At 43.7% G+C, this 23719-nt stretch overlaps 1 protein-coding gene across 1 annotated transcript in view; it reads right to left on the bottom strand.

Annotated features, from left to right (window-relative positions):
• Window positions 1–23719, bottom strand: part of LOC137322015 (gamma-secretase subunit Aph-1b-like) — a 79369-nt gene that overhangs the window by 13464 nt on the left and 42186 nt on the right. The window contains exon 4 of the mRNA XM_067985023.1: window positions 8289–8411. Within this exon, the coding sequence (XP_067841124.1) occupies window positions 8289–8411 (123 nt within the window). The remainder of the gene's footprint in view (window positions 1–8288; window positions 8412–23719) is intronic.

Raw genomic sequence — 23719 nt, 5'->3', positions numbered from 1 at the left:
TTCTGGTTACCTCCTCTCTATCTCTCAGACCCAAGACTGTAGTTTTATTTATTTTTTAATTCATACTCAGGATGCGGGTGTCGCTAGCAAGGCCAGCATTTATTGCTCATCCCTAGTTGCCCTGAGAAGTTCTCCTTGAACCGCTGCAGGTTTGATACAGCTGAGTAGCTTGCTAGGCCACTTCAGAGGGCAGTTAACAGTCATAGAGTCATAGAGTTATACAGCACGGATAGAGGCCCTTCGGCCCATCGTGTCCGCGCCGGCCATCAGCCCTGTCTACTCTAATCCCATATTCCAGCATTTGGTCCGTAGCCTTGTATGCTATGGCATTTCAAGTGCTCATCCAAATGCTTCTTGAATGTTGTGAGGGTTCCTGCCTCCACAACCCTTTCAGGCAGTGAGTTCCAGACTCCAACCACCCTCTGGGTGAAAAAGTTCTTTCTCAAATCCCCTCTAAACCTCCCGCCTTTTACCTTGAATCTATGTCCCCTTGTTATAGTACCCTCAACGAAGGGAAAAAGCTTCTTAGTATCCATCCTATCTGTGCCCCATATAATTTTGTATACCTCAATCATGTCCCCCCTCAGCCTCCTCTGCTCCAAGGAAAACAAACCCAATCTTCCCAGTCTCTCTTCATAGCTGAAGCGCTCCAGCCCTGGTAACATCCTGGTGAATCTCCTCTGCACCCTCTCCAAAGCGATCACATCCTTCCTGTAGTGTGGCGACCAGAACTGCACACAGTACTCCAGCTGTGGCCTAACCAGTGTTTTATACAGCTCCATCATAACCTCCTTGCTCTTATATTCTATGCCTCGGCTAATAAAGGCAAGTATCCCATATGCCTTCTTTACCACCTTATCTACCTGTTCCGCCGCCTTCAGGGATCTGTGAACTTGCACACCAAGATCCCTCTGACCCTCTGTCTTGCCTAGGGTCCTCCCATTCATTGTGTATTCCCTTGCCTTGTTAGTCCCTCCAAAGTGCATCACCTCGCACTTTTCCGGGTTAAATTCCATTTGCCACTGTTCCGCCCATCTGACCAACCCATCTATATCGTCCTGCAGACTGAGGCTATCCTCCTCACTATTTACCACCCTACCAATTTTTGTATCAGCGAACTTACTGATCATACCTTTTACATTCATATCCAAGTCATTAATGTAGACCACAAACAGCAAGGGACCCAGCACCGATCCCTGTGGTACCCCACTGGCCACAGGCTTCCAGTCACAAAAACAACCTTCGACCATCACCCTCTGCCTTCTGCCACTAAGCCAGTTTTGTATCCGAAGTGCCAAGGCACCCTGGATTCCATGGGCTCGTACCTTCTTGACCAGTCTCCTGTGGGGGACTTTATCGAAGGCCTTACTGAAATCCATGTATACCACATCCACTGCGTTACCCTCATCCACACGCCTAGTCACCCCCTCAAAAAATTCAATCAAATTAGTCAGACATGATCTTCCCTTGACAAAGCCATGTTGACTATCCCTGATTAATCCTTGCTTCTCCAAGTGGAGACTAATTTTGTCCTTCAGAATTTTTTCCAATAATTTTCCTACCACTGATGTTAGGCTCACTGGCCTGTAGTTCCCCGGTTTTTCCCTACTCCCCTTCTTGAATAATGGTACTACATTAGCGGTTCTCAAGTCCTCTGGCACATCCCCTGTGGCCAGAGAGGTTCTGAATATATGTGTCAGAGCCCCCGCAATCTCCTCCTTTGCCTCACACAGTAGCCTGGGATACATTTCGTCCGGGCCTGGGGATTTATCCATTTTTAGGCCTGCTAAAACCGCCAATACCTCCTCCCGCTCGATGTTAATATGTTCGAGTATATCACAGTCCCCCTGCCGTATTTCTATGTCTACATCGTCCTTCTCCATAGTGAAAACAGATGCAAAAAATTCATTTAGAACCCCTCCTACATCTGCCGGCTCCACACACACATTGCCATTTTTGTCCCTAATGGGCCCTATTTTTTCCCTAGTCATCCTCTTACCCTTAATATACTTATAAAACATCTTAGGATTTTCCTTTATTTTGCTCGCCAGTGTTATTTCATGGCCCCTCCTTGATCTCCTAATTTCTTTTTTTAAGTATCCCCCTGCACTTTTTGTACTCCTCTAGGGCTTCCTCCGTCTTCAGCCTTTTGTATCTGCCAAAAGCCCTCCTTTTTTTCCTAATCCATTCTCGTATATCCCCTGACATCCAAGGTTCCCTGGAGTTCTTGGAACCACCCTTGACCTTTACGGGAACATGTTGCCATTGTATGGTCTCAATCTCCCTTCTGAAAGACTCCCATTGCTCCGATGCGGATTTTCCTACAAGCAGCTGATCCCAGTCCATTTTGGCCAGATCCTGCCTTATCCTATTAAAATCGGCCTTCCCCCAATTTAGAACTGGGGGAAGGCCGATTGGTGTGAGACTGGAATCATATATAGGCCAGACAGGGGAAAGTTTCTTTCCCTAAAGGATATTAGTGAACCAGTTGGGATTTTACAACATTCCGCCTGCTTCATGGTCACTTTTACTCATACCACCTTTTTAAAAAAAGAACTTATTTCCAAAGTTTTTTTTAAAAAAGCTGAATTCAAATTCTCAAACTGCCATGGTGGAATTTGAATTCACATTCTCTGATTATTCCAGGCCTCTGGATTACTAGTCCAGTAATATAAACACTACACTAACTTTAAAAAAAAACAAAAATTAGGATATGTTTTGTGGGTTTGTATGTTTCTATTTTATATTCCATTCTACCAGAGAATAATCGGGATTGGATTGGCTCTTGACTACCTTGCACATCCTAATGGACTATGGGACAATTTTTGCATGCATGTGGTAAACGGGCAGGCAGGGTGGGCGTAGTGCCAGCCCAGAAAAGTCAGCAGGGTACCCGTGTGATTTTCCAGGTCGCCCTTCATTAACATGCAGTCAGCAAATTGCAAGTACGAAATGCGCTTCCCAAAGGCTGCCCACCAATTTGGGAGGCAGAAAATCAGGCAGTGTGCCTGTTTCTCAAGGAACTGCAGCAGCAGCTTAAAGGGGAAGTGTATATTTCATCAGGAACAGAGAGAAGCAACACCATGGAGCAGCAGGAAACAGGAGTTCGGAACGTACAGCAGCGACGACATATGCTTTAAGGTGGAACACCCACAAACAAATGCCAGAAAAATGGGGTAGAAATTTGTTTTGGGCAGCAGCACAAAACAGGCAGGGTTGCATCGGCTGCCCGTTACACGCGCCACTGTCAATGGAACTGGATATCAAGCAGGGTATATGATGGGCAGCTGATCCGACATCGCCAGTTTTGCACTACTGCCCAGGTCCAATTTCTACCCAATGTCCCCAAAAGCTCCATACAACTTTACCTGACAGCAGCTGAAGATCCCTTTAAATATCACTTTGAATGGCTGCATCCTGACTTGTACCACCCATGGTTGGTGGGGGACAGCAGGAACTGGTGGTAGTCAGGCAGCAATTGACGAAAATGGCGTCAAGATCTAAACAACATCACTTGATTCCTTTCTGCATGTATACATGAGGCTCCTGCCAGTTTACAACAGCACCTCTGGCTGCCAGGATTCATGTCTGTCCGAAAATTGGAATGGATGTCAAAGTATTGGTAGGCGGGCGGGACTAGCAGCCGCTTCATTTTGTGTTCACTACCGCCCCGCTTTTAGCGCAACCGAGCCAGTAGCGAAACGAACATCGTTCCCATATCTCTACCAACAGTGACATACTATTCTAGCCAGACGTGGCATTAGTGGCTTTTTCACAAAAGGTATAATTGAATTGAAATGACATACTTCCAAGAATGCTGCAGCATGGAGAATTTCCCAGTCTTAACCTACATTCCAATGCATATTGGAGTACTCAAACAGTTAATCTACTGCTGACTAAGTAGGACACAGTATGCAAGAGGAAATGTTTTTCTGTATTGTACAGCTCAAATCCTTTCACAATGTACAGGATATGCTTTTTCCATGTTTGGGCACATCTGTTAAACTGTTACAAATATGTCCTTTGAAAGTCTCTTGTTTCAGCATTAACTGGAAATGTAGTAAAAAAACATTTGATAGCCCTCTCTGCATGTCAAACTGAAGAGAGACTGCACAACAGCAATGAAAACAAATCTGCTATTCTCAACCACATATTAAAGCTGCATTGAGTCAAGAAGGTACAAAGTGAGCATAATGCATTTGACATACCTTAAGTTCATCCCGCTTTATAAAACTTTTATTCTATCCACTACCAAAGCCACATAAACAAGCATGTTGTGTGACGGGCATATAAATTCTCTTAACCCTGTTCCTGTCCGATAAAACTCATTTTGAGTTCATCAACCCAAACGAAATGACTAAGATCCCAATCAGCTGCATCTGCTGCTTTTAAAACTAGATTTGGTCCTGTGTGTTAATTTTACTTAAAAATAATACTTTTCTACTTGGCTATTAGAATACAGTATAGAAATAAGTGCAGTAAACATCATTTGGAACATATAAACAATACAAAAATTTCAGAATATACATATCTCAAAAGGTCGAATCACAGCTTGTGCAAACCCCAAATGCATGTTTATCATGTTTTCTATCATGTTCTCGAAATTTTCAAAGATTTATTAACAGTGGATCTTTCACTTTGTTTCCAAACTTTGGCAATAGCACTTATGAAAAATTAGTTTTCACCAATTATTGGTGTTTTTCTCCCTCTCTCTATCTCACACACATACAGACACACACAATGATTCACTACCTTTCAAAATAGGAATGCTGCAGTTCCAAATAAAAGTGTGATGGAAACCATTAGAATTGTAGGATGCCAAGAACAGTCTGTAATAGAGGTCTGCAAACCTCATACTTGTGCCAAGCTGATAAATTCATCATCTGAATAGGAAGAAATCTTCTAAACCAGCCGATGGTCTCATCAATTTTACTCCATACTGATCCCAAGGGAGCAGGAGGTAAAATTGAACTTTTTTCATTTTCAGATACGATCTTTTCAAGCTTTTATTCTACATTTGCTGTCAATGAATAATAACTGATCTCCCAGCAATACAATTATAACACAAAATGTACACGGTAAAGATCATCTTCATAGCTTGCTACTGAAAAGCTGAAAGATTTATAATGAACATATTATGCAACTAGCTTTCCAGCAATACAGTTGAGGTTAATAAATCCAGGTGTACTGATGCCCTGTTTGCTCTAATACTGGTCACCCATTCTGAGATGTCAGGTTTGAGATTATTTAGCTCTCTCTGCTTCACTGGATGAGAATCAGTTTTTCTCAAGACAGGCTGCTGATAAAGCACTGTTTGGTAGTGAAATGCTCTATTGAAGAAGAATAAGCCACCACAAGCATGAGATGGTACTCAGAAGAGGAAAGGTGAATGGACAGATCTGACATAATTGTGTAGGAGAATCGCATTAAATATGTCCTCAAAATAGAGTCAGTAGTCAGAATGAATACTAGGAAAGGAAAGGGCTAGGGTAAGCAACCAGGGTTCAGGGTAAGCACATTCCTTATAAAGTGAAGGGCAAGGCTGGTAGAAGTAGGGAACCTTGGATGACTCGGGAGATTGAGGCCCTAGTCAAAAAGAAAAAGGAGGCATATGACATGCATAGGCAGCTGGGATCAAGTGGATCCCTTGAAGAGTATAGAGATTGCCAGAGTAGAGTTAAGAGAGAAATCAGGAGGGCAAAAAGGGGACATGAGATTGCTTTGGCAGATAAGGCAAAGGAGAATCCAAAGAGCTTCTACAAATACATAAAGGGCAAAAGAGTAACTAGGGAGAGAGTAGGGCCTCTTAAGGATCAACAAGGTCATCTATGTGCAGAACCACAAGAGATGGGTGAGATCCTAAATGAATATTTCGCATCGGTATTTACGGTTGAGAAAGGCATGGATGTTAGGGAACTTGGGGAAATAAATAGTGATGTCTTGAGGAGTGTACATATTACAGAGAGGGAGGTGCTGGAAGTCTTAACGCGCATCAAGGTAGATAAATCTCCGGGACCTGATGAAATGTATCCCAGGACGTTATGGGAGGTTAGGGAGGAAATTGCGGGACCCTAGCAGAGATATTTGAATCATCGACAGCTACAGGTGAGGTGCCTGAAGATTGGAGGGTAGCAAATGTTGTGCCTTTGTTTAAGAAGGGCGGCAGGGAAAAGCCTGGGAACTACAGACCGGTGAGCCTGACATCTGTAGTGGGTAAGTTGTTAGAGGGTATTCTGAGAGACAGGATCTACAGGCATTTGGAGAGGCAGGGACTGATTAGGAACAGTCAGCATGGTTTTGTGAGAGGAAAATCATGTCTCATGAATTTGATTGAGTTTTTTGAAGGGGTAACCAAGAAGATAGATGAGGGCTGTGCAGTAGACGTGGTCTACATGGACTTTAGCAAAGCCTTTGACAAGGTACCGCATGGTAAGTTGTTACATAAGGTTAAATCTCACGGGATCCAAGGTGAGGTAGCCATTTGAATACAAAATTGGATTGACGACAGAAGACAGAGGGTGGTTGTAGAGGGTTGTTTTTCAAACTGGAGGCCTGTGACCAGCGGTGTGCCTCAGGGATCGGTGCTGGGTCCGCTGTTATTTGTTATTTATATTAATGATTTGGATGAGAATTTAGGAGGCACGGTTAGTAAGTTTGCAGATGACACCAAGATTGGTGGCATTGTGGACAGTGAAGAAGGTTATCTAGGATTGCAACGGGATCTTGATAAATTGGGCCAGTGGGCTGATGAATGGCAGATGGAGTTTAATTTAGATAAATGTGACGTGATGCATTTTGGTAGATCGAATCGGGCCAGGACCTACTCCGTTAATGGTAGGGCGTTGGGGAGAGTTATAGAACAAAGAGATCTAGGAGTACAGGTTCATAGCTCCTTGAAAGTGGAGTCACAGGTGGATAGGGTGGTGAAGAGGCATTCAGCATGCTTGGTTTCATTGGTCAGAACATTGAATACAGGAGTTGGGATGTCTTGTTGAAGTTGTACAAGACATTAGTAAGGCCACATTTGGAATACTGTGTACAGTTCTGGTCACCCTATTATAGAAAGGATATTATTAAACTAGAAAAAAGTGCAGAAAAGATTTACTAGGATGCTACCGGGACTTGATGGTTTGACTTATAGGGAGAGGTTGGATAGACTGAGACTTTTTTCCCTGGAGAGTAGGAGGTTTAGGGGTGATCTTATAGAAGTCTATAAAATAATGAGGGGCATAGATAAGGTAGATAGTCAAAATCTTTTCCCAAAGGTAGGGGAGTCTATAACGAGGGAGCATAGATTTAAGGTGAGAGGGGAGAGATACAAAAGGGTCCAGAGGGGCAATTTTTTCACTCAAACGGTGGTGAGTGTCTGGAACGAGCTGCCAGAGGCAGTAGTAGAGGCGGGTACAATTTTGTCTTTTAAAAAGCATTTGGACAGTTACATGGCTAAGATGGGTATAGAGGGATATGGGCCAAGTGCAGGCAATTGGGACTAGCTTAGTGGTATAAACTGGGCGACATGAACATGTTGGGCCGAAGGGCCTGTTTCCATGTTGTAAACTTCTATGATTCTAATGCTAATTAAACCATGAAGGCTTATACAAAGAAAATATTCCTTACCATGGCTAGAAGCCAAGCCTTCAAGGCTACTCGCCTGGAGACAGCTCATTAGGGGTGATATCAATACATTCTGCCTTATCTGGACCTATGCGCAATCCCTTTGTTAGCAAAGACCAGAAAAGCTAGGAAGTAAACAAGTAAACTGGCATGTCTAGGTGTCGGTGCTTCATTGATCTGGAGGTCATGAGGGGTACCAACTGGGGTGTGTGAAGTGAAGTGATTGACCCCACTAATGCCGAACCCTTTTAACACATTCAGATTGATCAATGCCTATAATTTCCCAAAATAGAAGTAGGTAAGGTTGCTATTGGTAGCTTGTATTCTTAAAATCAGCTCTTATAACTCTTTGCTGGCTGCCCATACTACTGCTGAATTGGTATGGTTCATTCCCAGCACCAACAGTATAACAATCATATAACTGTCTATAATTACATCTAATTGCACTTCATGGGCCCTCTAGTTCGAGCAGGTTTCTGGACATGCAGCAAATTACAAAAGATACTTTACTTCTAAAATGTTTAACTAGGGGTTTTATTAGAACTTTCTAATAGTCAGTTAATTAAATCATTTAGTCTGTTAAAAATGTAATATTCAACAGAAATTTATATGTAGCAGGCTAAAGCTTTTTTAAAAAAGTAACACAGGGTGATTGAAATACTAATGAGAATTACCTGATGTGAGGAAATAATACTGAGAATCACGAAAGATTCCCACAGTTCCTGGTCCCACAGAGCCTGCAAGGATGTTGACAACAGAGAAAGCTCCACTCATTATTCCAAATCCAAGTCCTGCCACTGAAAAATATAAAAGTGCAAATGTAATTTACAATCTAAAATACATGGTTTGTTTCTCACAGTCATGGAAAAGTTGCTATTAAGATTCACTTCAAAACAAAGTGTGAATCTCAGGTCTCATTACAGTACAACACAGCTGTCCTTGCATTAACTATTATCTCAAGGGAGCCATGATGTGGAGATGCCGGTGATGGACTGGGGTGGACAAATGGAAGGAATCTTACAACACCAGGTTATAGTCCTATAGGACTATAACCTGGTGTTGTAAGATTCCTTACATTTATCTCAAGGGAGAGTAGGGGAGTTCTCTTCGGTGTCCTGGCCAATATTTATCCCTCAACCAACATCACTAAAACAGATTATCTGGTCATTACCACACTGCTGTTTGTGGGACCTTGCAATGTGCAAATTGGCTACCGCATTTCCTACATTACAACAGTCACTACACTTCAAAAGTATTTCATTGGCTATAAAGCACTTTGGGACATCCCAAGGTTGTGAAAGACACTATATAAATGCAAGTTTTTCTTCTTCTATTAGTCTAGTCTAAGAGAAAATTATCCAGAGATTTCATTCATGCTGGAAGTGCATGTATGGACATCAGACACAGCTGTGATGCTCCAGGATCAAACAGCCTGTCAACACACTTGAAGAATGGCCATTTGGACGAGCTAGTAGATAATTGTGAGGAAGTTACTGGAATCTATAATCAGAGACAGAGTGACTGAGCGCTTCAACAAGTATCAGCTGATCAAGAGATTTGTGAACGGTAGGTCATGTCTGACCAATCAAGTTGAATTTATTTTTAAAAAGGAGATCACTAACATGGTGGATAGGGGAGTGTTTATGGATGTTGTCTAAATGGACTTCCAGAAGGCATTTGACAAGGTTCTGCGCAAGAAATGATTAGCAAAATGAGAGCTCACAGAATTGGAGGTAATTTTGTTCCATTGGTCGGTAATTGGTAGGGAAGTAGGAGATAGAGAGTAGGGATAAAACATTTACTCTCTGATTGGCAGGATGTAACAAGTGGTGTTCCCCAGGGATCTGTACTGGAGCCTCAGCATTTCACCACATATATTAATGACTTGGATGAAGGGAGAGCTGCATATCCAAGTTTGCAAATGACACTAAGTTAGGAGGGACAGTAATTTGTGTGCATGGCAGCAGGTCATTACAAAGGGGCACAAACAGACTAAGTGATTGAACTCCATCTGCCATAGTTTTGCCCAATGTGGGGAAATGTGAGGTCATGCAGATTTGGATCCAAGAAAGACAAATCGGAATATTTTCCTAATGGTGAGAGACTAGGAGATGTGGAGGAACAAAGGGATTTAGGTGTCCATGTATACAAATCTCTAAAAGCTGATGCACAGCTTCAAAAATTAATCAAATGTTAGCCTTTATCTCAAGGGGGCTGGAATACAAATGGGAGGAAATTGTTCTTCAGTTGTAAAGAGCTTTGGTCTAATCCCATTTAGAGTACTGCATTCAATTTTGTACAGCGAACCTCTGAAAATATATATTTGCCTTGGAAGGGGTACAGCGCAGATTCACCCAAATGATACTAGGGTTTAAAGGAATAAGTTATGAGGACGGGTAGCATTAACTTGGCTTGTATTCCCTTGAGTTAAGAAGGTTGAGAGGTGATCTAATCGCGATGTTTAAAATGATAAAGGGATTCAATAGACATACAATACAGAGAAACTATTTTGTCTGGTGGGGGAACCCATAACAAGAGGGCATAATCTTAAAATTAGCACTAGGCTATTTAGGAGTGAAGTCAGGAAGCACGTTATCACACCAAGGATAGTGGAAATCTGGTACAAGCTCCCCCAAAAGGCTGTGCATACTGGATCAATTAAAATTTTGAAGACTGAGATTGATAGATTGTTGTTAGACAGGGGTTTCAAGGGATATGGATCAAAGGTGGGTAAGTGGGATCGAGGTACAGATCAGCCATGATCTATCTGAATGGCGGAATAGGCTCGAGGGGCTGAATTGTTAATTGTATGATTTATATCAATGAGTGTTAATTGTATTCAGGTGGTGGGTATAAGAACATAAGAAATAGGAGCAGGAGTAGGCCAATCAGCCCCTCGAGCCTGCTCCGCCATTCAATAAGATCATGGCTGATCTGATCCTAACCTCAAATTTAAATTCATGTCCAATTTCCTGCCCGCTCCCCATAACCCCTAATTCCCTTTACTTCTAGGAAACTGTCTATTTCTGTTTTAAATTTATTTAATGATGTAGCTTCCACAGCTTCCTGGGGCAGCAAATTCCACAGACCTACTACCCTCTGAGTGAAGAAGTTTCTCCTCATCTCAGTTTTGAAAGAGCAGCCCCTTATTCTAAGATTATGCCCCCTAGTTCTAGTTTCACCCATCCTTGGGAACATCCTTACCGCATCCACCCGATCAAGCCCCTTCACAATCTTATATGTTTCAATAAGATCGCCTCTCATCCCCGGGATTAACCGAGTGAACCTTCTTTGTACTGCCTCGAGAGCAAGTATGTCTTTTCTTAAGTATGGACACCAAAACTGTATGCAGTATTCCAGGTGCGGTCTCACCAATACCTTATATAACTGCAGCAATACCTCCCTGTTTTTATATTCTATCCCCCTAGCAATAAAAGCCAACATTCCGTTGGCCTTCTTGATCACCTGCTGCACCTGCATACTAACTTTTTGATTTTCTTGCACTAGGACCCCCAGATCCCTTTGTACTGCAGTACTTTCCAGTTTCTCGCCATTAAGATAATAACTTGCTCTCTGATTTTTCCTGCCAAAGTGCATAACCTCACATTTTCCAATACTGTATTGCATCTGCCAAATCTCCGCCCACTCACCCAGCCTGTCTATATCCCCTTGTAGGATTTTTATGTCCTCCTCACTCTCTACTTTCCCTCCCATCTTTGTATCATCTGCAAACTTTGATATGTTACACTCGGTCCCCTCCTCCAAATCGTTAATATAGATTGTAAAGAGTTGGGGACCCAGCACCGACCCCTGCGGAACACCACTGGCTACTGGTTGCCAGTCCGAGAATGAACCATTTATCCCAACTCTCTGCTTCCTGTTAGATAACCAATCCTCCACCCGTGCCAGAATATTACCCCCAATCCAGTGATTCTTTATCTTGAGCAATAATCTTTTATGTGGCACCTTGTCGAATGCCTTCTGGAAGTCTAAATACACTACGTCCACTGGTTCCCCTTTATCCACCCTGTACATTTTGTCCTCAAAGAACTCAAGCAAATTTGTCAGACATGACTTCCCCTTCGTAAAGCCATGCTGACTTTGTCCTATTAAATTATGTTTATCCAAATGTTCCGCCATTCAAAATTATCATAGCTGATCGTCTAACTCAGTACCCTGTATCAAGTGGAAACTCTCTTGTATCCTTTTTATAAGAGAGCTTATCTAGGATGTGGTGTGTGTGTAAGGGGAATCTATGAATAAAAGCTTGGAAACAACTAAAGACCAGGCTCTAGTATTCTATCCTTCACCACATGGTTATCCATTTATAACAGAATGGCCTACTCCTGTTCCTATGATTCCTGATTTTAACATTATATATTATTTCTAAAAAGAGATGCAGTTGCTAAATTTGCAATTATATGTAACATATTTTGTGACGAACAAGCACAATGCACTGATTCAAATACTTTCAGATGGGATGACTTCACAGAAATTCAGTACTAGGGAGAATCGCTTAAGTTTGCTTTTCAGTTTTTTTTCTGAAGTTTCAATTGTATAAAGTAGCAAGGCTGTTAAGTGGATGAGAATTGAGGAAAATAGCCATTTACATTCTTATGTTTTGTTGCTTAATTCAGCATGGCTAATGGGAGCAGATTCTGCCTCTGATGTACACATTTTTTTAAAAATGGGAAAGATAATCTTCAAACAAAGTAGCAACTCCTGTAACCTAACAAGAGGTTAGAACCGAGACAAGGAGAAATGTCTTCATTCAGAGGGTGGAATTCTCTACCACACAAGGCAGTGGAGGCCAAGTCATTAGATGTATTCAAGAAGGAGATAGATATATTTCTTAATGCTAAAGGGATCAAGGGATTTGGGGAAAAAGCGGGAACAGGGTACTGAGTTAGACGATCAGCCATGATAATTTTGAATGGCGGAGCAGGCCCGAAGAGCCGAATGGCCTACTCTTGCTCCTATTTTCTATGTTTCTATGTAACAGCTGTCAACTGGCATTTGAACAAGCTGAGGGGAATGTAACCCTGAGTTCTCAGTCACCTGTAGTTTAACACCAAGATAATGTGTGACACAGTGACAGACAGGAGGAGGCAAGACTAGTTAGATGCGAGGGAGAGATGCACGAAAATGAAGATCAATTTCATATTTAATAAACAGTACCCTAAGGAAGAAAGGGGTAAATGAAAATAATATTTAAAGCTTCTTTAAAAATTCCTAAAAAGAAAATTCAATTTTATCTAAATGTTGCTGATAGTTTACATAAAATTGCATGCTAAGTGTTCTCAACGGTTTGCTGCTACAACCTAACATAAATACTCCATGAAAGGTGTCTGAACATTTCAGGGTGAAAATACAGAAATGGAGCACTCTGGAAACCAACTCAAATCACCACAAAGAATCAATGAGGTTGGGCTCAGCATTCAACAATGGCTGCAAGCATGGTGGTACTGAACATCAGTGCAGTAATGCACACAGCAGAGATAGGAACATGTGTCCCATTGTGTTCTGTTTCTAATCTGAGTTATGTGCCCTGCGGGAGAAAGGTAAAATTCATGCTTGGGTGATCCCCAACCACACCTGCTCACTCATTACACAAGCTTAGGCATAAGAAGATGAAAAAATAAAAAAGGAAACCTGACCTAACCATACCCACCCGCCCAGGAAAAGTTTTTAAAATGCCTTCCCCTGCCGCCACTCCTGAAAGCAGCAACTTTCAATGAAGTATTGTTCTACAGGTGCCAGCAGCCTTCAGCACTTCACCCGAGTGGCAATTCCTCATCTGTGAACCGACACAATGAATATCACTCTTCAGCCATTATGCATCACGGAGGAATTTCTTCACCCGTGAAGAATTTCTTCACTGTGGATGCTCAGTCATTGAGTATATTCAAGGCTGAGATCGATAGATTTTTGGACTCCGAGGGAATCAAGGGATATGGGGATCGGGCGGGAAAGTGGAGTTGAGGTCGAAGATCAGCCATAATCTTATTGAATGGCGGAGCAGGCTCGAGGGGCCGTTTGGCCTACTCCAGCTCCTATTTCTTATGTTATCATACCCAAGCCTGATCCTATCCTCATTTAATGCCTACACATGCAAACTTTCCAGCAGGAGTCACTGGACAGAGGTCAGCAGCAGAAGCCCAGGTTGATTTTTAACCCCTGCATAGCACAGGGACACTAAGCTTCCCCCTATAACTGCCCTGACTGAGGGTAGCTAACTTAACAAAGACTACGAACTGACCTTGCATCGGGAGCACACCACATGGTACATTTATGCATTAAGCCTTCAGGGAACCCAGCAGTGTAAGTTCTAAGACGATTACTATTTGTTATTTTTATTGAAGAGACATTACTTTGTAGCATTCTTTTGTTTTTCTAGAAAACTGTTCACATTATTTTGTTTTGCTTCTAACAAAAACCTGAAGTAGAGAATGATGGACAACATTTCTCCTTTGTGGTCTCCCCACACAATGCTCCAACCCCAGGCAAGAAACATGCTTTCATGTCTCGACCAATGCTTTTCCATAATCAGTCATCAGGAAGTATACAAGAGTAGCTCATGAAGAAAAGCCTGGGGCTTATCTAATATCTCCATTTTATTGCTGCTATTATTGAAGTCAATGTTGGGAACTGAAAGCTGCCAAGTCATATCTTTTCACTCCCTGGCTGGACATACTGAAACTTCAATGTGCTACAACACCACACAGCACCTCAAAAATAAAGCTTTGAAAAGAAAGAAATGTGCCCTGATCAGAGTAGAAAAAACTTGCATTTACATAGCATATTTCATGACCGCATGATGTCCCAAAGTGCTTTACAGCCAATGAAGTATTCTTGAAGTGCAGTCACTTTGTAATGTAGGAAACACAGCAGCTAATTCGAGCACAGCAAGGTCCCACAAACAGCAATGAAATAAACGACGAGATCATCTGTGTTTAGGTGTTGGTTGTGGGATAAATGTTAGCCAGAATGCCAAGAGAATTCTATACTACTACCACTGAGCCAAGGTTGACACTTAAGCAGGAAGAAATAATCTGTCTCTTTCCACCTATATAATTTAAGCAGAGACTATGGGGGTGATTTTAAACCCCAAGAACGGGTGGGAGTTGAAAATAGTTGTTTTTTGGGTCGCGACTGCAACCCGGCTTTATTTCCGGGTTTAATGCGGTGCGTAAAAGTACAGGCTTCCCACTGGGAATGCAAATCCGAAGATTTTGCGGTTGCGACCCAAAAAAACAACTATTTTCAACTCCCACCCGCCCCCAACCCACCCGTTCTTGGGGTTTAAAATCATCCCCTATGTTAAATGTAAAACTAAACTTAAAAAAAATGTAAATTTCCTCCCGTTTACACTAGCAGTGTTGCCTGTGAAGCCTGGTATAAAATCCATACCAAACATACTTTTGAACCAAAGCTTGAAAATAAACTAAAATCAAAATAATATGGTCTAAAAAGACATCCAACCAGTTGCAGTCTATGCTTTTTAAACAGCTTACAAACTGGACCAAATATAACCAACTATGCTTTTGAATCCTCGTTGTGCTGCTTAGTTCACTTGCATTTTTTAAAATAAAAATCAACTGCAGGAATAACCAATTATCAATCACTCAATACTGCTCAGAAGCAGGCTGATAAAATGGTAGAAAACTCCATTTTCAACCTGAATGGCTCCTTTGGGCAGGAAGTGCTCAAATAAATCATGTCTGTCTGAAGGTCAATAATGACGTAAGTTGCTTGATGCACAAATTATAAAATCACCGTTTGGAAATGAACACCAAATGACTATTCCAAAACTGAAATAATGATTAACTTTACAAAACACGATGAAGGATTCAGCAGAAGATGTAAAACAAAAAGAGGCCTGCCATAAACCTGATTGTTTATCATCTCTTAAAACAGATTACAAGCTCTTTAGAGTTAGGTAAGCTGCATTAGCAATTACAATTAAGAATGACCTTTGTCACATTATTGAGAAATAAGGAAATATATTTTGTGTAATTTCCTTGTCTTTTATAAGGTACTAAGAAGTATGTTTTGACAAGTATAGGGTTTTGGAGTATTTAAATGTGATGTAATTAGATAGCTTTTTTAAAAAAGGTTCACTCTAAGCCAGTAAGAATGTAGGGTGGCTTACCGCTGTCTAGTTCCTCCCGCTGCTCACCTACCCAACTGACCAGTTCTGACAAAAGGTCTTCGACCTGAAACGTCAACTCTGTTTCTTTCTCCACAGATGCTGCCTGACTTGCTGAGTTTCTCCAGCATTTTCTGCTTTTATTTCAGATTTCCAGTATCTGCATTATTTTGCTTTTGATTTAGTCTCACCTGTTGGTCTGCCTCCTCGTTGTGAAATGCAGGCTGGTATTATGGTTGGCTCCACAAATAGTGTGGCAGCTGCAGTAGACACTCAGACCAATGTTGCAATAGTAAGATTTCATGATTTACAAGCAAATATGTAAATCCCACTCCATTCTCAGCCTGATGTCTGTTTTAATGTAAGGAATCTTACAACACCAGGTTATAGTCCAACAGTTTTATTTGAAAATCACAAGCTTTCGGAGGCTTTCTCCTTCGTCAGGTGAGTGTGGGATTCCATATATGCGGTACCTTTCATGGAATCCTCTGACTATATATGCGGTACCTTTCATGGAATCCCACACTCACCTGACGAAGGAGAAAGCCTCCGAAAGCTTGTGATTTTCAAATAAAACTGTTGGACTATAACCTGGTGTAGTAAGATTCCTTACATTTGTCCACCCCAGTCCATCACTGGCATCTCCACATCATGATGTCTGTTTTAGGAAAAGCATGCTACACTTATCAAGATGATCACAGCAGGGAATATTTTAAAAGAGTCAGTATCCTAGTTATTTTCTGCTGTGATCATCTTGTTATATGTAGCATGCTTGGGAGGAACAGGTCACTTTGGACCTATGGTTCCCAAAGCTTTCCACCACTGGGGGTTTCCTCACCTCATGTCTGAGACTGTTGTGGACTAATTGGTAGAGATTAATTGCCATGATTAGTCAACAACTCCATTACCATTGTATCATGCAACTACTGGGATGGTAGAGGCAAACTAAATGGACCTCATTTGTTTTTGTCCAGCAATTTCCATGTTCTTCTCTACCTTTGTTATATAGGATTTCAATTCTGAGCCCCACCTTGGGTATTCGATCAGAAAATACTGTGGGAAGAAACAGTTGCAACAATGAACAAAAAAGACGCATAAAACACAAGCAGCTCCAAACCGTTACAGGTCTCAAACTATACTCCAGGCTTCTTATTCGTCCAACCCCTCTTCAAAAGGCCCATCTTTCCCATTTATGGTGTCCATTTCTTTCTAAAATCCCTATCTCCAATCAGTGCTGTCCAAATATGCAAAGTTATCTTTCTCGGAATCAACACCCTTCAACAATAGATCCTACCCAATTCATTTCTTACCCCAGTACCATCATCTTCATCATTACCACTGCTATGGGAAAGAAATTTACTCAAAATAATCTCACTGGCTTGGAACAACAGATATTCTTTGATGAAGTAATGGAGAGGGTTGATGAAGGTAGTGCAGTTGATGCTGAGTATATGGAGTTTCAAAAGGCATTTGATGAAGTACCACATAATAGACTTGTTAGCAAAATTAAAGCCCATGGGATTAAAGGCACAGTGGCAGCGTGGATACAAAATTGGCTAGGGGACAGTAAGCAGAGAATAGTGGTGAACGGTTGTTTTTCAGACTGGAGGGAAGTATACAGTGGTGTTCAACAGGGGTCAGTATTAGGATCACTGCTCTTTTTGATATATATTAATGACCTGGACTTGGGTATAGAGGGTATAATTTGCAGATAACACGAAACTCGGAAATGTAGTAAACAATGTGGAGGGTAGTATCAGACTTCAGGAGGACGTAGACAGACTGGTGAAATGGGGAGACACATAGCAGATACGGGGGTACAGTAGCATAGTGGTTATATTACTAGACTAGTAATCCAGAGGCCTGGACTAATAATCTGGAGTCATGAGTTCAAATCCTGCCACGGCAGCTGGGGAATTTAAATTCAATTTATTAAATAAAATCTGGAATTAAAATACTAGTATCAGTAATGGTGGCCATGAAACTACCGGGTTGTCATAAAAACCCCTCTGGCTCACTAATGCCCTTTAGAGAAGGAAACCTGCCGTCCTTCCCCGGTCTGGCCTATATGTGACTGCCAACCCACAGCAATGTGGTTGATTCTTAATTGCCCTCTGAAATGGCCTAGCAAGCCACTCAGTTGTAAAATCTCGCTAAAAAAAGTCATAAGATTATAACCGGACGGACCACTAGGCATCGGACACGACAAAGACAAACCAAGCCCAGTCGACCCTGCAAAGTCCTCCTCACTAACATCTGGGCACTTGTGCCAAAATTGGGAGAGCTGTCCCACAGACTAGTCAAGCAACAGCCTGACATAGCCATACTCACAGAATCATACCTGTCAGCCAACGTCCAGACTCTTCCATCACCATCCCTGGATATGTCCTGTCCCAACGGCAGGACAAACCCACCTGAGGTGGCAGTACAGTGACATACAGTCAGGAGGGAGTGGCCCTGGGAGTCCTCAACATTGACTCTGGAACCCATGAAATCTCATGGCATCAGGTCAAACATGGGCAAGGAAACCTCCTGCTGATTATCACCTACTGCCCTCCCTCAGCTGATGAATCGGTCCTCCTCCATGTTGAACATCATGAGGAGGAAGCACTGAGGGTAGCAAGGGCACAGAATGTACTCTGGGTGGGGGACTTCAATGTCCATCACCAAGAGTGGCTCGGTGGCACCACTACTGACCGAGCTGGCCGAGTCCTGAAGGATATAGTTGCCAGACCAAGCCTGCGGCAGGTGGTGAGCGAACCCACACAAGGGAGAAACCTACTTCACCTTGTCCTCACCAATCTACCTGTTGCAGATGCATCTGTCCATGACAGTATTGGTAGGAGTAACCACCGCACAGTCCTTGTGGAGATGAAGTCCCGTCTTCGCACTGAGGATACCATCCAACGTGTTGTGTGGCACTATCACTGTGCTAAATGGGATAGATTCAGAATAGATCTAGCAGCTCAAAACTGGGCATCCATGAGGCGCTGTGGGCCATCAGCAGCAGCAAAATTGTATTCCAGCACAATCTGTAACTTCATGGCCCGGCATATTCCTCACTCTACCATTACCAACAAGCCAGGGGATCAACCCTGGTTCAATGAGGAGTGTAGAAGAGCATGCCAGGTGCGGCACCAGGCGTACCTAAAAATGAGGTGCCAACCCGGTGAAGCTACAACTCAGGACTACATGCATGCTAAACAGCGGAAGCAACATGCTATATACAGAGCTAAGCGATTCCACAATCAACGGATCAGTCTCTGCAGTCCTGCCACATCCAGTCGTGAATGGTGGTGGGCAATTAAACAACTAACGGGAGGAGGAGGCTCTGCAAACATCCCCATCCTCAATGATGGCGGAGTCCAGCACGTAAGTGCAAAAGACAAGGCTGAGCGTTTGCAACCACCTTCAGCCAGAAGTGCCGAGTGGATGATCCATCTCGGCCTCCTCCCGATATCCCCACCATCACAGAAGCCTGTCTTCAGCCAATTCGATTCACTCCACGTGATATCAAGAAACGGCTGAGTGCACCGGATACAGCAAAGGCTATGGCCCCGACAACATCCCGGCTGCAGTGCTGAAGACACGTGCTCCAGAATTAGCCGCACCTCTAGCCAAACTGTTCCAGTACAACACTGGCATCTACCCGACAATGTGGAAAATTGCCCAGGTATGTCGTGTCCACAAAAAGCAGGACAAATCCAATCTGGCCAATTACCGCCCCATCAGCCTACTCTCAATCATCAGCAAATGATGGAAGGTGTCATCGACATTGCTATCAAGCAGCACTTACTCACCAATAACCCTGCTCACCGTTGTTCAGTTTGGGTTCCGCCAGGACCACTCAGCTCCAGACCTCATTACAGCCTTGGTCCAAAAATGGACAAAAGAGCTGAATTCCAGAGGTGAGGTGAGAATGACTGCCCTTGACATCAAGGCAGCATTTGACCGAGTGTGACACCAAGCAGCCCTAGTAAAATTGAAGTCAATGGGAATCAGGGGGAAAACTCTCCAGTGGCTGGAGTCATACCTAGCACAAAGGAAGATGGTAGTGGCTGTTGGAGGCCAATCATCTCAGCCCCAGGACATTGCTGCAGGAGTTACTCAGGGCAGTATCCTAGGCCCAACCATCTTCAGCTGCTTCATCAATGACCTTCCCTCCATCATAAGGTCAGAAATGGAGATGGTCACTGATGATTGCATAGTGTTCAGTTCCATTCGCAACCCCTCAGATACTCAGATAATGAAGCAGTCTGTGTCCACATGCAGCAAGACCTGGACAACCTCCAGGCTTGGCTCGGTAGCACCACTACAGACTGAGCTGGCCGAGTCCTGAAGGACATAGCTGCCAGACTGGGCCTGCGGCAGGTGGTGAGCGAATCAACACGAGGGAAAAACTTACTTGACCTCGTCCTCACCAATCTATCTGTCGCAAATGCATCTGTCCATGACAGTATTGGTAGGAGTGACCACCGCACAGTCCTCATGGAGACAAAGTCCCGTCTTCGCACTGAGGACAGCATCCAACATGTTGTGTGGCACTACCACTGTGCTAAATGGGACAGATACTGAACTGATCTAGCAGCTGAAAACTGGGCATCCATGAGGTGCTGTGGGCCATCAGCAGCAGCAGAATTGTATTCCAGCATAATCTGTAACCTCATGGCCCGGCATATTCCTCACTCTACCATTACCAACAAGCCAGGGGATCAACCCTGGTTCAATGAGGAGTGTAGAAGAGCATGCCAGGAGCAGCACCAGGCGTACCTAAAAATGAGGTGCCAACGTGGTGAAGTTACAACTCAGGACGACAAGCATGCTAAATAGCGGAAGCAACATGCTATAGACAGAGCTAAGCGATTCCACAACCAACAGATCAGATCAAAGCTCTCCAGTCCTGCCACATCCAGTCGTGAATGGTGGTGCAGTGTGTACCGTCCACAGGATGCACTGCAGCAACATGCCAAGGCTTCTTCGACAGCACCTCCCAAACCCGCAACCTCTACCACCTAGAAGGACAAGAGCAGCAGGCACATGGGAACAACACCACCTGCATGTTCCCCTCCAAGTCACACACCATCCCGACTTGGAAATATATCGCCGTTCCTTCATCGTCGCTGGGTCAAAATCCTGGAACTCCCTTCCTAACAGCACTGTGGGAGAACCTTCACCACACGGACTGCAGTGGTTCAAGGCAGCTCACCACCGCCTTCTCAAGGGCAATTAGGGATGGGCCAGCGACGCCCACATCCCATGAATGAATAAAAAAAAAGATGAAATTTAACGCAGAGAAGTAAGAAGAGATGCATTTTGGTAGGAAGAATGAGGAGAGGCAATATAAACTAAATGGTACAATTTTAGAAGGATTGCAGAGACACCTGGGGGTGCACATACACAAATCTTTGAAGGTGACAGGACAAGTTGAGAAGGCTGTTAAAAAAGCATTTGGGATCCTGGGCTTTATTAATAGAAGCATAGAGTTAAAACACTGGTTAGGCCTCCGCTGGAGTACTGTGTTCAATTCTGGGCACCATACTTTAGGAAAGATATCAAGGCCTTAGAAAGGGTGCAGAAGAGAATTGCTAGAATGGTGCCAGGGGTGAGGGACTTCAATTATGTGGTTAGACTGGAGAAGTTGGGGTTGTTCTCCTTAGAAGAGAGAAGGTTAAGGGAAGATTTGATAGAGGTGTTCAAAATCATGACCGGTTTTGACACAGTAAATAAGGAGAAACTGTTTCCAGTGGTAGAAGGGTCGGTAACCAGAGGACACAGATTTAAGGTGATCGGCAAAAGAGCTAGAGGCCACATGAGGAAACTTTTTTTACGCAGCGAGTTGTAATGATAAGAACATAAGAAATAGGAGCAGGAGTAGGCCAATCGGCCCCTCGAGCCTGCTCCGCCATTCAATAAGATCATGGCTGATCTGATCCTAACCTCAAATCTAAATTCATGTCCAATTTCCTGCCCGCTCCCCGAAACCCCTAATTCCCTTTACTTCTAGGAAACTGTCGATTTCTGTTTTAAATGTATTTAATGGTGTAGCTTCCACAGCTTCCTGGGGCAGCAAATTCCACAGACCTACTACCCTCCGAGTGAAGAAGTTTCTCCTCATCTCAGTTTTGAAAGAGCAGCCCCTTATTCTAAGATTATGCCCCCTAGTTCTAGTAAATACACTGGAATACACTGCCTGGAAGGGTGGTGGAAGCAGATTCGAGAGCGGGACCTGAGAGAGACCATAAAGCGGTGCGAGAGCAGAACCTGAGAGAGACCATAAAGCCAAGCTAGAGCGGAACCTGAGAGAGACAATAAATCGGCATGAGAGCGGGACCTGAGAGAGACTATAAAGCGGCACGAGTGCGGAACCTGAGAGAGACCATAAAGCGGCATGAGAGCAGAACCTGAGAGAGACCATAAAGCGGTGTGAGAGCGGGACCTGAGAGAGACTATAAAGCGGTGTGAGAGCGGGACCTGAGAGAGACTATAAAGCGGTGTGAGAGCGGAACCTGAGAGAGACCATAAAGCGGTGTGAGAGCGGAACCTGAGAGAGACCATAAAGCGGTGTGAGAGCGGAACCTGAGAGAGACCATAAAGCGGTGTGAGAGCGGAACCTGAGAGAGACCATAAAGCGGTGTGAGAGCGGAACCTGAGAGAGACTATAAAGCGGTGTGAGAGCGGGACCTGAGAGAGACTATAAAGCGGCATGAGAGCGGGACCTGAGAGAGACCATAAAGCGGTGTGAGAGCGGGACCTGAGAGAGACTATAAAGCGGTGTGAGAGCGGAACCTGAGAGAGAGACTATAAAGCGGTGTGAGAGCGGGACCTGAGAGAGACCATAAATCGGCAGGAGAGTGGGACCTGCGAGAGACCATAAAGCGGTGTGAGAGCGGGACCTGAGAGAGACCATAAATCGGCATGAGAGTGGGACCTGCGAGAGACTATAAAGCGGTGTGAGAGCGGAACCTGAGAGAGACCATAAATCGGCATGAGAGTGGGACCTGAGAGAGACCATAAAGCGGTGTGAGAGCGGGACCTGAGAGAGACTATAAAGTGGCATGAGAGCGGAACCTGAGAGAGACTATAAGGCTGTATGAGAGCGGGACCTGAGAGAGACCATAAAGCGGCGTGAGAGTGGGACCTGAGAGAGACCATAAAGCGGCGTGAGAGTGGGACCTGAGAGAGACCATAAAGCTGTATGAGAGCGGAACCTGAGAGAGACCATAAAGCGGCGTGAGAGTGGGACCTGAGAGAGACCATAAAGCTGTATGAGAGCAGGACCTGAGAGAGACCATAAAGCGGTGTGAGAGCAGGACCTGCGAGTAGTGAGTCTGAAACAGACAGGAAAAGCAAAAAGTGATGTCACAACACAAGCAGGAGCGGCGGGGGTAAGTTACAGATAAGAATCTAGTTTATTGGTTAGTGTTTTTGGTGGTTAGTGTTAAGTTAGTGTAAGTATTTAGTTGATTGGTGAGTGTTTTTAGTAGTGTTTAGTGTTTTTTTTAAAAAGAGATTAGACTTTTAGTGTTAACTAAACAGTTCAATAGCCTTAATGCTAAAAAATCAGTTTTAAATAACTTATAGCTAACATGGCAGGACAGCTGGGGCCTATCACATGCACATCCTGTGCCATGTGGGAACTCCAGAAAGCTATGTGTCCTGAAAAACCACACGTGCAAGAAGTGCCACCAACTGCTCGAGTTCAGAGTTTCTGAGCTTGAGGGGCGGCTGGCATCACTACAGTGCATACGGGAAGCTCAGAGTTTCGTGGATAGCACGTTTCAGGAGGTAGTCACCCTGCAGCTACAATGAGTTCAGGAGGAAAGGGAGTGGGTGACCACCAAGCAGACTAGGAGTAACAGGCAGGCAGGCAGTGCAGGAATCCCCTGGGAGTGTGTCACTCACAAACCGGTATTCAGTTTTGAAAACCAGTGAGAGTGATGTCACCTCGGGGGAATG

The sequence above is a fragment of the Heptranchias perlo genome, chromosome 1 (assembly GCF_035084215.1).
Source record: "Heptranchias perlo isolate sHepPer1 chromosome 1, sHepPer1.hap1, whole genome shotgun sequence".
In the NCBI taxonomy this organism is placed as follows: Eukaryota; Metazoa; Chordata; class Chondrichthyes; order Hexanchiformes; family Hexanchidae; genus Heptranchias; species Heptranchias perlo.
Note: the sequence above shows the minus strand (reverse complement) of the source record. Positions and strands in the feature narration are given on the sequence as shown.